This window comes from Mobula birostris, chromosome 30 (assembly GCF_030028105.1).
Source record: "Mobula birostris isolate sMobBir1 chromosome 30, sMobBir1.hap1, whole genome shotgun sequence".
NCBI classification, from domain to species: domain Eukaryota; kingdom Metazoa; phylum Chordata; class Chondrichthyes; order Myliobatiformes; family Myliobatidae; genus Mobula; species Mobula birostris.
The window spans coordinates 40,236,781-40,253,786 of record NC_092399.1 but is presented as its reverse complement, the minus strand read 5'-3'; the positions used below and the strand labels follow the sequence as shown (position 1 = coordinate 40,253,786).

General features: G+C 45.5%; 1 protein-coding gene across 1 annotated transcript in view; it reads right to left on the bottom strand.

Annotated features, from left to right (window-relative positions):
• The window catches only part of LOC140190570 (uncharacterized), a 45,583-nt gene extending 29,516 nt beyond the window's left edge, over positions 1 to 16,067 (bottom strand). Inside the window, exons 1-7 of the mRNA XM_072247247.1 lie at positions 16,005 to 16,067; positions 15,136 to 15,186; positions 14,862 to 14,951; positions 14,118 to 14,153; positions 9,138 to 9,182; positions 1,922 to 2,119; positions 841 to 907 (exon numbers count right to left, since the gene is read on the bottom strand). Coding sequence (XP_072103348.1) covers positions 841 to 907; positions 1,922 to 2,119; positions 9,138 to 9,182; positions 14,118 to 14,153; positions 14,862 to 14,927 — 412 coding nt within the window. The 5' untranslated portion in view covers positions 14,928 to 14,951; positions 15,136 to 15,186; positions 16,005 to 16,067. The remainder of the gene's footprint in view (positions 1 to 840; positions 908 to 1,921; positions 2,120 to 9,137; positions 9,183 to 14,117; positions 14,154 to 14,861; positions 14,952 to 15,135; positions 15,187 to 16,004) is intronic.
• Positions 16,068 to 17,006: the final 939 nt, after the last annotated feature.

The following is a 17,006-nucleotide window of genomic DNA, read 5'->3' as shown; positions in this document are numbered from 1 at the left end:
CGGCAGAAGGCAATGGCAAACCACTGCTGTAACTTGCCTCGTATGCGATTTCCCACTACGTCAAGAGCGGCGTGGGAGGAAGTCATCAGCTAACTGGAGAAATTCTGGATATGACATACCTTTCCTTTTCCTTATACTTAATAAAGCTTTTTAAGTTTTTCGTATTAGGCTTTGGTACTTGGTATTAGTCTCCAGTTTCGCCTCATAATTCATGTTGTGTGGTGTATGTTGATAATATAGGACATGTTTAGTTTATATTGTGTGGTCTATGTTAATTACATAGGACATGTTGAGTTTACAAAGGAGCTAATATGAATTTATCCACCTTAATTTGTTTTTCAGTTAGGTCTTTGAAAAAAAAATTAAGGTGGATAAATCCCCAAGGCCTTATGTGATCTCTCCCACAGTTATCTAAAGAGGGAAAACAGGAGCGATCTGACAGAAATCTTTGTATCCTTGTAAGCTACATGTGAGGTTCAGAGAACTGGAGCATAATTTTAAGTTGACTGGAGGAATGTCAGGGGGGTAAGCATTTTTACAAAGAGAGTGGTAAAGGCAGATACAGAAAGGGAATTTAAGAAACTGGGCACATGGATGATATTAAAATGGAGGGAAAGGTCAGATTGACCTTAGAGTAGATTAAAAGGTTTGCACAATAATGTGCCATAATATTCTATGTTCTGTAGTATGTTCAAATATTCCTTTGCTTAAGAAGGGCAAAATAGATTATCCAGTAAATTATAGGCCAATGTGACTGATGGGATTATTCCTCTAGAAGCTGGCATGGACCTATTGGCCAAATAGCCTTGTGCTATTGCAAGCAAGTAAGAAAATACTCACGGTCAAAGATTTTCATAACTTCCTGTCTGATTAACCTCTTGATCTCATCAAAGTTAACAGCTTCTCCCTGTTGGAAGGAAAGTGACAATTGTGTTACTTTCAGCATATGGCTCTTGATTGATGATGTACCTGGCTAAGAGTCTCATGTTGTAGATGCCATGTGCTGCCTAACAGGATTGTTACATTGGTTAGAAAACCTGTGCGTACGTTTCTGCCACACATTACACAAGTATTTCACAAAACACATACTCTAACACCAGTGAGCTGAGCTTTGTCTTGAACATGGAAGTGGCCTGGCTGGTTCTTTGATCAGATAGAGATATAAACTATAGGTAAACTTTGTGTTCGTTGCTTTAAGCTGTGTTGTGTTATCTGTGATTTGGTGAGTCACTCAGTCTTCAGATATACAAAGACAGAAGTATCAGGTTATTGTAATGGGAGGCCTCGTGTTCTCTTGCAGAGAACAATGTTCCCACAGATGGGAAAGGCGACACAGTACTGGCTGCTATAATGGATATGGCTTATTTGGATTATGTTGAGGCTTTTGGCAAAGTTTCTTCCAGGATAGAACTGAGATGAGCAGACATAGCGTGGTGTCTGCGAGTTGTGGCAGCCTTAAACCTGCCAGCTTTTGGAAATTCAAGTCCTAGCGTTGAGTCATGTTGTACACAATGTCAGAGCAGACACAGGCAGCTGTTTGTATGGTTCTCCCTGTGACACTTACAACCAAAAAGGCCACTCCTGTTGGTTGCTGGTCTGAAGATCCAGCAGTCTTCTGTGGTAACTACAGCAAGGTAACCATGGCTCCGTGGTAACCATAGCAAGGTAACCATGGCTGTATGGTAACCACTGAAAGGTAAACAGGGTATCTTAGGATGAGGACCTCTCAGGCAGCAGCACCTTTGATCAGGACTGCTCCCTGAGGAATGGAGAGTTTCCAGTGATGCTAAGAACAACTGCATGGGGTGATAGTGGGACACTGGTCCGGTGACACACGGTCATGTCCTGAAAATAGCTTATGTCCTATGAAAGAGCACTTACAGTTTCTACATTGATCACTGATGAAATGAGCACTCCTTACCGCAGATCCAGGTGTTCCTGGAATTCCAGCAGCACCGGCAGGTCCTGGCGGTCCAGGTAACCCTCGTTCTCCACGAGCACCGGGGGTTCCAGGAGGTCCAGGTAGTCCCATTCCACCACTCTTGCCTGATGCAAAGGACATGCCAGGCATTCCTCTCTCACCCCGGGATCCCTTCGCTCCTGATCTTCCTGGTTCACCCTTTGGAAAGAAAGCAAAGAGAAGGGATCAGCAATTCATTCCCTAGTGAATTTCCCATAACTAGTGTGAGCAGTGTGTGGTAGCTACTGCTGTCTGTGAACATGCATTGAACACAGAACATAACAGTACAATGGCCCACAAAGTCGTGTTGACCTCTTAACTTAATTTAATCCTTCACTCCTACATAGACCTCTATTTTTCATTCATCCATGTGCCTATCTTAGAATCTCTAATATATCCTTAATGTATCTGCCTCAGCCACCACCCCTTCCATGTACCCACCACTCTCTAAGCGACACCACAACAGCTTGGTACAGTATCAGAGGACCCAGCACTTCCACTATATGATGAAAGATACTTGTTTGAGTTGATACCAATCATCCTCCAACCATCAGCAGATGGAAAGTAAGATTATTCTTCCAATTTCTTAACGTAACCTGGAAATGGGAGTACCTGGACATCCCATTTTCCACTGAACAAATATTAGACAGGTGATTGTGAAGCTGCCGAGCAAGTTCACTGAACAAACAGGAGACGGAGGGTATCTGAAATTTTGTTTCTGCTCCACCTTTCAAAATGATCATGGCTCGAAGTTTTCGGACGGACTCAAGAGTCGGCTGTGGTCGAGTGGCTCCAGGGTGCTGCATTGGCAAGTTTGCGGCACTGGAGGTTCATGGCAGGGAGAGTTTCTCCCTTCTACCGTCTGCGTGAGATGATAGGACTTTCGAGAGACTTTGAGACTTTTTTTTTACCGTGCCCATGGTCTGTTCTTTATCAAATTACGGTATTGCTTTGCACTGTTGTAACTATATGTTATAATTATGTGGTTTTTGTCAGTTTTTTCAGTCTTGGTTTGTCTTGTGTTTCTGTGACATCATACCGGAGGAACATTGTATCATTGTATTAAAAAGGGCCACTTTTCAGCATAATTGTATAAGGGCTAAGAGAGTTGTAAAAGAGCGCCTGAAGGCTTTGTGTGTCAATGCAAGGAGCATTCGTAATAAGGTGGATGAATTGAAAGTGCAGATTGTTATTAATGATTATGATATAGTTGGGATCACAGAGACATGGCTCCAGGGTGACCAGGGATGGGAGCTCAACGTTCAGGGATATTCAATATTCAGGAGGGATAGACATGAAGGAAGGGGAGGTGGGGTGGCGTTGCTGGTTAAAGAAGAGATTAACGCAATAGAAAGGAAGGACATAAGCCGGGAAGATGTGGAATCGATATGGGTAGAGCTGCGTAACACTAAGGGGCAGAAGACGCTGGTGGGAGTTGTGTACAGGCCACCTAACAGTAGTAGTGAGGTCGGAGATGGTATTAAACAGGAAATTAGAAATGTGTGCAATAAAGGAACAGCAGTTATAATGGGTGACTTCAATCTACATGTAGATTGGGTGAACCAAATTGGTAAAGGTACTGAGGAAGAGGATTTCTTGGAATGTATGCGGGATGGTTTTTTGAACTAACATGTCGAGGAACCAACTAGAGAGCAGGCTATTCTGGACTGGGTTTTGAGCAATGAGGAAGGGTTAATTAGCAATCTTGTCGTGAGAGGCCCCTTGGGTAAGAGTGACCATAATATGGTGGAATTCTTCATTAAGATGGAGAGTGACATAGTTAATTCAGAAACAAAGGTTCTGAACTTAAAGAGGGGTAACTTTGAAGGTATGAGACGTGAATTAGCTAAGATAGACTGGCAAATGACACTTAAAGGATTGACGGTGGATATGCAATGGGAAGCATTTAAAGGTTGCATGGATGGACTACAACAATTGTTCATCCCAGTTTGGCAAAACAATAAATCAAGGAAGGTAGTGCACCGTGGCTGACAAGAGAAATTAGGGATAGTATCAATTCCAAAGAAGAAGCATACAAATTAGCCAGAGAAAGTGGCTCACCTGAAGACTGGGAGAAATTCAGAGTTCAGCAGAGGAGGACAAAGGGCTTAATTAGGAAGGGGAAAAAGATTATGAGAGAAAACTGGCAGGAAACATAAAAACAGACTGTAAAAGCTTTTATAGATATGTAAAAAGGAAAAGACTGGTAAAGACAAATGTAGGTCCCCTGCAGACAGAAACAGGTGAATTGATTATGGGGAGCAAGGACATGGCAGACCAATTGAATAATTACTTTGGTTCTGTCTTCACTAAGGAGGACATAAATAATCTTCCAGAAATAGTAGGGGACAGAGGGTCCAGTGAGATGGAGGAACTGAGCGAAATACATGTTAGTAGGGAAGTGGTGTTAGGTAAATTGAAGGGATTGAAGGCAGATAAATCCCCAGGGCCAGATGGTCTGCATCCCAGGGTGCTTAAGGAAGTAGCCCAAGAAATAGTGGATGCATTAGTGATAATTTTTCAAAACTCGTTAGATTCTGGACTAGTTCCTGAGGATTGGAGGGTGGCTAATGTAACTCCACTTTTTAAAAAAGGAGGGAGAGAGAAACCGGGGAATTATAGACTGTTTAGCCTAACGTCGGTGGTGGGGAAACTGCTGGAGTCAGTTATCAAGCATGTGATAACAGCACATTTGGAAAGCGGTGAAATGATCGGACAAAGTCAGCATGAATTTGTGAAAGGAAAATCATGTCTGACGAATCTCATAGAATCTTTTGAGGATGTAACTAGTAGAGTGGATAGGGGAGAACAAGTGGATGTGGTATATTTGGATTTTCAGAAGGCTTTTGACAAGATCCCACACAGGAGATTACTGTGCAAACTTAAAGCACACGGTATTGGAGGTAAGGTATTGGTGTGGGTGGAGAGTTGGTTAGCAGACAGGAAGCAAAGAGTGGGAATAAACGGGACCTTTTCAGAATGGCAGGCGGTGACTAGTGGGGTACCGCAAGGCTCAGTGCTGGGACCCCAGTTGTTTACAATATATATTAATGACTTGGATGAGGGAATTAAATGCAGCATCTCCAAGTTTGCGGATGACACGAAGCTGGGTGGCAGTGTTAGCTGTGAGGGGGATGCTAAGAGGATGCAGGGTGACTTGGATAGGTTGGGTGAGTGGGCAAATTCATGGCAGATGCAATTTAATGTGGATAAATGTGAAGTTATCCACTTTGGTGGTAAAAATAGGAAAACAGATTATTATCTGAATGGTGGCCGATTAGGAAAAGGGGAGGTGCAACGAGACCTGGGTGTCATTATACACCAGTCATTGAAAGTGGGCATGCAGGTACAGCAGGTGGTGAAAAAGGTGAATGGTGTGCTGGCATTTAGCAAGAGGATTTGAGTACAGGAGCAGGGAGGTACTACTGCAGTTGTACAAGGCCTTGGTGAGACCACACCTGGAGTATTGTGTGCAGTCTTGGTCCCCTAATCTGAGGAAAGACATCCTTGCCGTAGAGGGAGTACAGAGAAGGTTCACCAGATTGATTCCTGGGATGGCAGGACTTTCATATGAAGAAAGACTGGATGAACTGGGCTTGTACTTGTTGGAATTTAGAAGATTGACGGGGGATCTGATTGAAACGTATAAGATCCTAAGGGGATTGGACAGGCTAGATGCAGGAAGATTGTTCCCGATGTTGGGGAAGTCCAGAACGAGGGGTCACATTTTGAGGATAGAGGGGAAGCCTTTTAGGACCGAGATTAGGAAAAACTTCTTCACACAGAGAGTGGTGAATCTGTGGAATTCTCTGCCACAGGAAACAGTTGAGACCAGTTCATTGGCTATATTTAAGAGGGAGTTAGATATGGCCCTTGTGGCTACGGGGGTCAGGGGGTATGGAGGGAAGGCTGGGGCGGGGTTCTGAGTTGGATGATCAGCCATGATCATAATAAATGGTGCAGGCTCGAAGGGCCGAATGGCCTACTCTTGCACCTATTTTCTATGTTTCTATTTCTTAATGCATGCATTACTAAATGACACTAAAAGAGGACTGTGTGACCTCATAATCTAATCTAATATAGGACCCTGGTCAGACCACACTTGGAGTACTGTGCTGAGTTCTGGTCGCCTCACTACAGGAAGGATGTGGAAACTATAGACAGGGTGCAAACAAGATTTACTAGGATGTTGCCTGAATTGGGGAGCATGTCTTATGAGAATAGGTTGAGTGAACTCGGCCTGCTCTCCTTGGAGTGACGGAGGATGAGAGGTGACCTGATAGAGGTGTATAAGATGATGAGAGGCATTGATCATGTGGATAGTCAGAGGCTTTTTCCCAGGGCTGAAATGGTTGCCACAGGAGGACACAGGTTTAAGCTGCTGGGGAGTAGGTACAGAGGAGATGTCAGGGGTAATTTTTTTTAATCAGAGAGTGGTGAGTGCGTGGAATGGGCTGCCGGCAACGGTGGTGGAGGCAGATACGATAGGGTCTTTTCAGAGACTTTTGGATAGGTACATGGAGCTTAGAAAAATAGAGGGCTATAAGCAAGCCGAGTAATTTCTAAGGTAGGGACATGTTCAGCACAGCTTTGTGGGCCGAAGGGCGTGTATTGTGCTGCAGGTTTTTTTATGTTTCTATGTTTCTCAATCAAATCACCAGGGATTGCACTGGGGGCAGCCACAAGAGTTATCGTGTTTCCATTGCCAACAGCTTTTTAACTCTAACCACATGTTGGAATGTGAGAGGAAATCGGAGCACCTGGAGGGAACCCAAATGGGCATGGACGCAATGTACAGACTCCTTGGTGACAACGACGTTAATTGAACCTCAATCTTCCAATCGGTGCTGCCAAAGGGAGGGAGGAGAAGATGGCGGTGCAACGCAGTGCACGCGGCCATTCTGAATGATATCGTATGTGTTAACTAGGGGGCCGTGCACAATCCTGATTTGATGGAGACAGCCGTGAGAAGCACGGAGGAACACCTGGAGAAACTTCTGAAAAGCCCGCTTTGCTGCCGCTGCTACTGTGCGATCGAGGATCTCCGGAGGGGAAGGCCCCAAATCCTCGGCTTTGCTTATTGCCTGTTGCCAGGGCCTGGGTCAAAGCGCTCGGCGTCAATGGTGCTCGGTGTCGGAGAGCTGGTCGGAGGCTCGGAGTTTTCAGACGGACTCAGAGTTGGACTGTGGTTGGATGCTTCCAGGATGCTGCATCGGCAAGTTTGCGGCGCTGGAGGTTCACCGTCTGTGTGAGATGATGGGACTTTCCTGAGACTTTGAGACTTCTACCATGCCCATGGTCTGTTCTTATCAAATTACAGTATTGCTTTGCGCTGTTGTAACTATATGTTATAATTATGTGGTTTTTGTCAGTTTTTCAGTCGGTTTGTCATGTGTTTCTGTGATATCATTCTGGAAAAACATTGTATCATTTCTTAATGCATGCATTACTAAATGACAATAAAAGGTGTGTCCTCATAACCTAATCTAAGGCATTACGCTAACTGCCACGCTACAAGTCCAAAAAGCCATCACAAAGATTTCCTCCTTCACAGTATTATTGTTAACTTTGTTTGTGGATTAATTAGACCTGTACCTATTAATTAAGTAATTCACTCATTTTGTTTCTGGCAGTTCATGAACGCCAGGAGATATTATCCACTTCAGGTGTCCTCTGAATTGAGTGACAAGTGAAGTTGCCTTGGAGCTGTCCACATTGGATGCACTGGGCAAGACTGTGACAGCAGGGCAGCCACCTTTCCCCTGGAGGAATTTAGTGGAACTGGTCTGGTTTTATCTCAGTCCAGCCCATTTCATGGTCAACGTTAACACCAGTTTTCCATTCCAGCTTTTCACTAATGACATGGAATCACATTTCCAACTGTTTAACGGGATTGCAACGTGCATCTCCTCTTCACAGCAGGTCTCTGGATTATGGCCCAGGAATATGACCACTGTCTGCAGGCCAACCTGTGAGGGAGAGGTGGTGGAGAACATGGTTCCTCCATGTCTCCCACAACATTTGATTGTTTCTTAACACTTTCAGAACATTCTGAAATTTTGACAAACTTCTATAGATATGTGGTGAGGGTGGCTGCATCACAGCCTGATGTGAAAACACCAATGCCCTTGAACGGATAAAGTAGTGGATACAGGCCAGTCCATCACGGGTAAAGCCCCCCCACCACTATTGAGCACATCTACATGGAGTGCTGTCGCAGCAAATGAGCATTCGTCATCAGGTACCCCCACCACTCAGGACATGCTCCATCAGGAAGAAGGTACAGGAGCCTCAAGGCCCACACCACCACATTTAGGAAGAGTTATTACTCCTTAACCATCAGGTTCTTGAACCAAAGGGAATAACTTCATTCAGCTTTATTTTACTCTTTTTTTTTATTGAGATACAGTGCAAAATAGGCCCTTCAGCCCATTGAACTGTTCTGCCTCACTTGCCCCATCTCTGAACTGTTCCTACAGAACTGACTCACTTTGAAGGATTCTTCATCTCATGTACTTGATACTTATTGCTTATTTCTTTATTATTATTATTTTTCTCTTTGGTATTTGCACAGGTTGTGTGTCTGTCCTGATGGAAGCTGTCTTTCAATGATTCTGCTGTGTTTCTTGGATTTACTGCATCTGCCTGCAAGAAAATGAATCTCAGGGTTGTATATGGTGACATATACATGTGTACTTTGAAATTTTGACCTTAAACAAGTTCCTTGTTTACTCCAACAGATCCAGCCTGGGCACTGCTGGACCCCCACTTGAAGCAGCACATCATCGCACTGCTGAGGTCCTGCAATTGCCTCTCAGCACGGCCATTGTGTCTCAGACGAGAGCTAAGCAGGACTGGTTTTGGGCAGCAGCAAGTGGTGGCCTGTGAACTGGTGCGTGGAAGCCCTACACTGAGGTGTTGTCGCCAACTGTTGAAAGCAAGGTCTGGGTTACTACACAGTGTGGGTGGACAACGCTCACGCAGTGAACTGCACAAACGTCAGGGCAGGGACGACATTACCTAGCCAGTGAAATGAATGCCTTCCTCAAATGAGTTAGTAACATCTGCTGGGTGTGTAACACCTTTACACATGTCATTGGTTCAGAGCAGAGTTGAGTTAACTCATTTCATTAACCTCCCCTCAAACACCCCAAACATCCTGTCATGCATGTCTTACCTTTGCCCCTGGAGGCCCCACACTTCCAGGAACACCAGGTGATCCCTAAGGGAGAAGAACAGTGAATATCAGAGTTTGGAAATAAAGCACAAGATGTGATGGATAAAGTCCCTGAAGTGGAAAGGCCACTACTGCCAGTTAGTTCTGTGCTATGAGTGAGTCCAAGGAACTGAAAGTTTGGCCTACCACATGGAATTTCAACAAAGCCACTGGAGCAGAGCTGGCTGAACAAGAGGAGGATTGTAAACCCTTGTCAAATCAAGGAAGGTGCAAATCAGGGTTGTAAAACAATTGTGAGGCAGAGTGTACACTGAGAGACTCGAGGGATTTCACTGAAGAGGAGAGAATTGCTGGTATCACAGTGAAGGAAGGGTACTAGTGGGAAAGGAGGCTGTCACTCCTGAAAAGCGGAAGGACAACAGGTATTTGAGGGCTACCTTCTAGTGACCACAGGCATTAACAATAAAAATTGGATCATTAAAAGTAGAGTAATGGGTCTTCTTGGTGGCAAATGATTGAAAAACTACAAATTTTAAATCTCTGGTCAAAACATGGAGAGAGAAAGGCAAACACGAGGAAATCTGCAGATGCTGGAATTTCAAGCAACACACACAAAAAATGCTGGTGAACGCAGCAGGCCAGGCAGCATCTCTAGGAAGCGGTACAGTTGATGTTTTGGGCCAAGATCCTTCATTAGGACTAACTGAAAGAAGAGATAGTAAGAGATTTGAAAGTGGGAGGGGGAGGGGGAGGGGGAGGGGGAGATCCAAAATGATAGAAGACAGGAGGGGGAGGAATGGAGCCAAGAGCTGGAAGTTGATTGGCAAACGGGACACAAGGCTGGAGAAGGGAGAGGATCATGGGACAGGAGGCCTAGGGAGACAGAAAGGGGGAAGGGGAGCCCACTATAGTGAAAGGGACAGAGGGAGAAAAAAGAGAGAGAAAAAAAGGGTGAAAAAGCCCTTCTATATATTGGCGAGACCCGATGCAGGCTGGGAGACCGTTTCGCTGAACACCTACACTCTGTCCGCCAGAGAAAGCAGGATCTCCCAGTAGCCACACATTTCAATTCCACGTCCCATTCCCATTCTGACATGCCTGTCCACGGCCTCCTCTACTGTCAAGATGAAGCCACACTCAGGTTGGAACAACAACACTTTATATACTGTCTGGGTAGCCTCCAACCTGATGGCATGAACATTGACTTCTCTAACTTCCGTTAACGCCCCACCTCCCCTTCGTACCGCATCCTTACTTATTTATTATTATTATTTTCCCCCTTTTTTTCTCTCTCTTTTTTCTCCCTCTGTCCCTTTCACTACAGTGGGCTCCCCTCTCCCTTTCTTTCTTCCTAGGCCCTCTGTCCCATGATCCTCTCCCTTCTCCAGCCTTGTATCCCGTTTGTCAATCAACTTTCCAGCTCTTAGCTCTATCCCTCCCCCTCCTGTCTTTCCCTATCATTTCAGATCTCTCCCTCCCCCTCCCACTTTCAAATCTCTCACTAGCTCTTCTTTCAGTTAGTCCTGACAAACGTTCTCGGCCCGAAATGTTGACTGTACCTCCTTCTGTAGATGCTGCCTGGCTTGCTGCGTTCACTAGCATTTTTTGTGTGTGTTGAGAGAGAAAGGGCAGTAGGTACGAGCCATCAACCTGGTGTGGATGGGAGCAGAGCCTCAGAGACAATAGGCTGAATGAGCCTAGTTGCAGAGGCACTGGTAGAAGATAGTTTGGAAGGTAAATGGCAAATTGTCTTTTCTTACAAGAGGGCTGTGAAGTCCAGGGTATTGGCGAGATCATACCTGTAATGAAATGCAGTTTTAGTCCTGTTTTAAGGATTAAGTATTAGAGGCAGTTTGAAGGAAAGACACTGGGCTAATTCTGAGGATCAGAGAGCTGTCCTCTCAAAGGTAGCTGAAGGATTTAGATCTTTAGAAGTGGGGAGATCTCACTGAAACTTACAATATTCTAAAGATGACGAAGGACAGAAATGAATCAATTTCACTGGAGGAAAAGTCTCAAAGGGGCATAGTTACAAGACTTAAGGGTGTTAAAACTGAGGTGTCAAGGAACAACTTCTCACAGCATGTGGAAAATCTCTGGAATTCTTTACTTTGGAGGGTTGCAGAGTCTGCATCATTCAGGGTATTTAAAGAGCAGGTATGCGAATTGACAATAAACTGGACTGGTCAAAGAACACTGAGGCTGTCTACAAGAAGGGTCGGAGCCGTCTCTACTTCCTGAGGAGACTGTCCTTTAGCATCTGCCGGACGATGCTGAGGATGTTCTACGAGTCTGTGGTGGCCAGTGCTATCATGTTTGCTGTTGTGTGCTGGGGTAGCAGGCTGAGGGTAGCAGACAACAACAGAATCAACAAACTCATTCGTAAAGCCAGTGATGTTGTGGGGATGGAACTGGACTCTCTGACGGTGGTGTCTGAAAAGAGGATGCTGTCTAAGTTGCATGCCATCTTGGTCAATGTCTCCCATCCACTACATAATGTACTGGTTGGGCACAGGAGTACATTCAGCCAGAGACTCATTCCACGGAGATGCAGCACAGAGTGTCATAGGAAGTCATTCTGGCCTGTGGCCATCAAACTTTACAACTCCTCCCTTGGAGGATCAGACACCCTGAGCCAATAGGTTGGTCCTGGACTTACTTCATAATTTACTGGCATAATTTACATATTACTATTTAACTATTTATGGTTCTATTACTATTTATTTATGGTGCAACTGTAACAAAAACCAATTTCCTCCAGGATCAATAAAGTATGACTATGACTATGTAATAAATGCATCTTAAAAGATTTGGGTATTTGGGCCACTGGGGATAGGAAAGAGATGAGGCCTGGGAGTGATAAATCAGTAGCACTGAATGTGAGGCATAGCTGAGGGGCTGAGTGTCCTAGTCCAATCTCATTTTTTTTTCTATTCTCGTGTTCACTCGTGATGAATGAAATAAACCACATGTAGCAGTTTCCCCGTGAGGTGTCAAATGCAGAAAGCAGCCCAAATGCACAAAGTATCTGATCATGGAATTGAGGATTGAGGATTGGAGGGTGGCTAATGTAACTCCACTTTTTAAAAAAGGAGGGATAGAGAAACCGGGGAATTAAAGACTGGCTAGCCTAACGTCGGTGGTGGGGAAACTGCTGGAGTCAGTTATCAAAGATGTGATAACAGCACATTTGGAAAGCGGTGAAATCATCGGACAAAGTCAGCATGGATTTGTGAAAGGAAAATCGTGTCTGATGAATCTCAGAATTTTTTGAGGATGTAACTAGTAGAGTGGATAGGGGAGAACCAGTGGATGTGGTATATTTGGATTTTCAGAAGGCTTTTGACAAGGTCCCACACAGGAGATTAGTGTGCAAACTCAAAGCACGTGGTATTGGGGGTAAGGTATTGATGTGGATAGAGAATTGGTTGGCAGACAGGAAGCAAAGAGTGGGAATAAACGGGACCTTTTCAGAATGGCAGGCAGTGACTAGTGGGGTACCACAAGGCTCAGTGCTGGGACCCCAGTTGTTTACAATATATATTAATGACTTGGATGAGGGAATTAAATGCAGCATCTTCAAGTTTGCAGATGACACGAAGCTGTGCGGCAGTGTTAGCTGTGAGGAGGATGCTAAGAGGATGCATGGTGACTTGGATAGGTTGGGTGAGTGGGCAAATTTATGGCAGATGCAATTTAATGTGGATAAATGTGAAGTTATCCACTTTGGTGGCAAAAACAGGAAAACAGATTATTATCTGAATGGTGGCCGATTAGGAAAAGGGGAGGTGCAACGAGACCTGGGTGTCATTATACACCGGTCATTGAAAGTGGGCATGCAGGTACAGCAGGCGGTGAAAAAGGCGAATGGTATGCTGGCATTTATAGCGAGAGGATTCGAGTACAGGAGCAGGGAGGTACTACTGCAGTTGTACAAGGCCTTGGTGAGACCACACCTGGAGTATTGTGTGCAGTTTTGGTCCCCTAATCTGAGGAAAGACATCCTTGCCATAGAGGGAGTACAGAGAAGGTTCACCAGATTGATTCCTAGGATGGCAGGACTTTCATATGAAGAAAGGCTGGATGAACTGGGCTTGTACTCGTTGGAATTTAGAAGATTGAGGGGGGGATCTGATTGAAACGTATAAAATCCTAAAGGGATTGGACAGGCTAGATGCAGGGGGATTGTTCCTGATGTTGGGGAAGTCCAGAACAAGGGGTCACAGTTTGAGGATAAGGGGGAAGCCTTTTAGGACTGCGATTAGGAAAATCTTCTTCACACAGAGAGTGGTGAATCTGTGGAATTCTCTGCCACAGGAAACAGTTGAGGCCAGTTCATTGGCTATATTTAAGAGGGAGTTAGATATGGCCCTTGTGGCTATGGGGATCAGGGGGTATGGAGGGAAGGCTGGTGCAGGGTTCTGAGTTGGATGATCAGCCATGATCATAATAAGTGGCGGTGCAGGAGCGAAGGGCCAAATGGCCTACTCCTGCACCTATTTTCTTTGTTTCTGTGGAACTCCTGGGTAGCTGTGGAGACCTCAGGAATGAGACGAGTGAGATGGTTGTGTCAAAGAGCCTGGACAGGGTGCAATCATACAGGATCTATGGACATTTCCTTTTCTGTATCATCAATTTGAGGATCTACATGTGTGATTGCTAGAAAACTGGCTGTATAACAAAACCATAAAAGCTTTGCCTTGGATTCCAAGAGAAATGCAGCAACAGTCCTGCTGGGATGTTGTATTTGAGGGCAATCCTCCTACACTTCCTGATGTGGGCTCCTTACTGGAATGGGTTACGTTGAGTACGTTGGAGAGACTCAAGCAGGGGAAATGCTTCACACCACAGCTTTGCAGGTATCGGTTTTGCTGGAACTTCTCACTGCTTCATATCCTGGAGAGCTTAGACCCTCCAGCTTTCTGTTATTCTCCGGTAATGCCACTCTTGCCTGACGCTGGAATATTTTTGACAACATACCTCTTTTCCTATTGGACCATCACCACCAGGCTCTCCCTGAAAGAACGGAAGAAGACACAGACAGCAGTCAGTAAGTGCCCCAGAGTGTTCTGTTGCACACTTTACAGGAGAGTTTCATTGACTAACTGTATGACTTTTCCCTCTCATTTCTGATGACCATGATTTATTCTATTGAAATGAAAGAACCACACTGGGCCCTGACTGCATCCACTCTCAGGCATGGCACTCAGCCTCTTGTGCAGCAGGTAGCCTGTGCAGTGAGCCGTATAAATGAGCTGGTACCAACCTCCAGGTCACCTCCGTGCTGTGACCTGCCCTGTCCGCAATGTGGACAAGGCCACCAGTGGTGTCCGGTGCACAGGAACCAGAGCAAACGCCAGTCCAGGCTGATTGCTGGGAATGAGACACAAAGGCATGGGGTCTTTGTCTAGTGTGAACTAGTTAAGCCTCTTTTATCTCCGCATTACTGCATCTTTGCCAACATAAACACTATGCAGCTGTAATCCTACATCCCAAAGGTAAGTAAATCAGGAGGAGGTCCAGACCTGACCAGAATGTGACACCAGGGTCATACCAGATGAGGCAAGATCTCCATACAAAAGCTCACCCCTCACTCTGTGATAATGCCGTCCACCTGATCTCCATGCTGTCCCGATATGGATATGGAGTGCTGATAAGTGGCAGCGGGGGGTGGGGGGGGAGCAGGGGGCGGGGGCATGTGGGGCAACAGTGGAGAATACTCACCATTAACCCTGGTGGTCCAGGGGGACCAGGGGATCCTGCCATGCCGGGAAGACCTCTTTCTCCCATCGGCCCTTGATCACCCTTTGTTCCCTATAAAACAGCAAATTTGGAAGCATAAACAGTCAGAGGAGGAAAGGTGTGAGCAAAGGCATGAAATGTGAAAGTTCATGAGGGCAGGTCTGGGAGAAATGAGGGTGGAAACAGAGGGTGTAGGACAGAGAGGGAGAGAGATGTGTTAATGACTGGGGAGCATGGGTCACTTGTCTCAACTCACCACTCCTGGTGGTCCTGCTGGGCCTGGGCTTCCTGGAATTCCAGCCGTGCCCTGAGAAGAAGGAAGAAAGTTGGCATCAGCTCATTTACTGGCTTGGAGCCTGCTCTAAAGGATGCAGGATCCTGTCTGTTCATTGACTCTTGGCTGCTCCCATGGATAGAGGCTGAAAGCCTGCTTTGAGTGGTATGTTTCACCTGAGTGTAGCAGTGGCGGCTTCACTATGTTTCACAATTGCCCAAGGATAGGGAGGTAGAAGTTCAACAGACCTCTGGGCATGGTGAATGTGGGCAATGATCTGGTCAGCATGGTGGGGGAGTGTCTGGCCTTGTAGATTGGAGGGGGTGCACTAGTGGGTAATAATCTTTCGTGCTCTTACACCAAAAAGATTGTCTTAGTTTGGGGTGGTCCTGGATCTTCCTAGGAATCCATTCAAACTGTAGTGTACAACGTGCTCTCTGAAACAAATGAACATTTATTCAAAGGGAACTGGATAACTCTCAGGACAGGAAAATGATGCTGGCAATGGGGAAAGAGTGGGAATAACTGGAAAAGTCTTTGAGAGATCCAGCATCTCGGAGGGTTGAATGAGCCGTTCAGTGCTCAATAATTCAGGTTCCAGTTGTTGTGTGAGATGTGCGTGACCAGACTTGGGGTCACTGGGACAGAGGTTGCATCTTCTCGGGACAGAAGACAAGAGGCTGTTTCTTCTTTCTCAGGCCTCTCAGAGCACAGCAGGGAAGATAAAAGGAGGGGTGGCAGCTTCCCTGTTTTACCAGGCTCCTCATAGGGGTGAGAAGAACCACAAAAGCCATTCCATCAAGGGATCCCTGACAGACACAGCCCACTGAGCAAACACTAGTAATACTCACAATGTGTCCAGGAGGTCCTGGTGGTCCTACAGGCCCTAGTGGACCAGGCTCTCCCTACAAGCAAACACAGATCCACTTGGTTAGATGCTTGCACTTCTGACCGCCATGTTCCCATGTGGCACTGGCAGTTATGTCTGACCTGCACCTCCAAACAGATTCATAGATCTTCCTGTCCATCGAAAAAACATTGCTGTTTTGTTTAGTTAATGGGTTCACCTTAAACCTGATGCCAACACAAAAACTGTTTATAAAGTGGTTTGGGTCACCCTATTGGAAGAAGGATATGAAAGCTTTGGACAGGGTGCAGAACAGGATGATTCCTGGATTAGAGAGTATATGCTATAAGGAGCTGCTGGACAAACTTCAGTTGTTTTCTCTGGAGTGGCAGAGGCTGACAGAAGTTTATACGATGATATCAAGCATAGACAGAGTAGAATGCTTATATCTTTCTCCCAGGGTTAAAACATCCAATATTGATGGACATGCTGGGGAGCAAGGACATGGCAGACCAATTGAATAATTACTTTGGTTCTGTCTTCACTAAAGAGGACATAAATAATCTTCCGGAAATAGTAGGGGACAGAGGGTGCAGCGAGATGGAGGAACTGAGGGAAATGCATGTTAGTAGGGAAGTGGTGTTAGGTAAATTGAAGGAATTAAAGGCAGATAAATTGCCAGGGCCAGATGGTCTGCATCCCAGAGTGCTTAAGGAAGTAGCCCAAGAAATAGTGGATGCATTAGTGATAATTTTTCAAAACTCTTTAGATTCTGAACCAGTTCCTGAGGATTGGAGGGTGGCTAATGTAACCCCGCTTTTTAAAGGAGGGAGAGAGAAACCAGGGAATTATAGACCGGTTAGCCTAACATCGGTGGTGGGGAAACTGCTAGAGTCAGTTATCAAGGATGTGATAACAGCACATTTGGAAAGCAGTGAAATCATCGGACAAAGTCGGCATGGATTTGTGAAAGGAAAATCATGTCTGATGAATCTCATAGAATTTT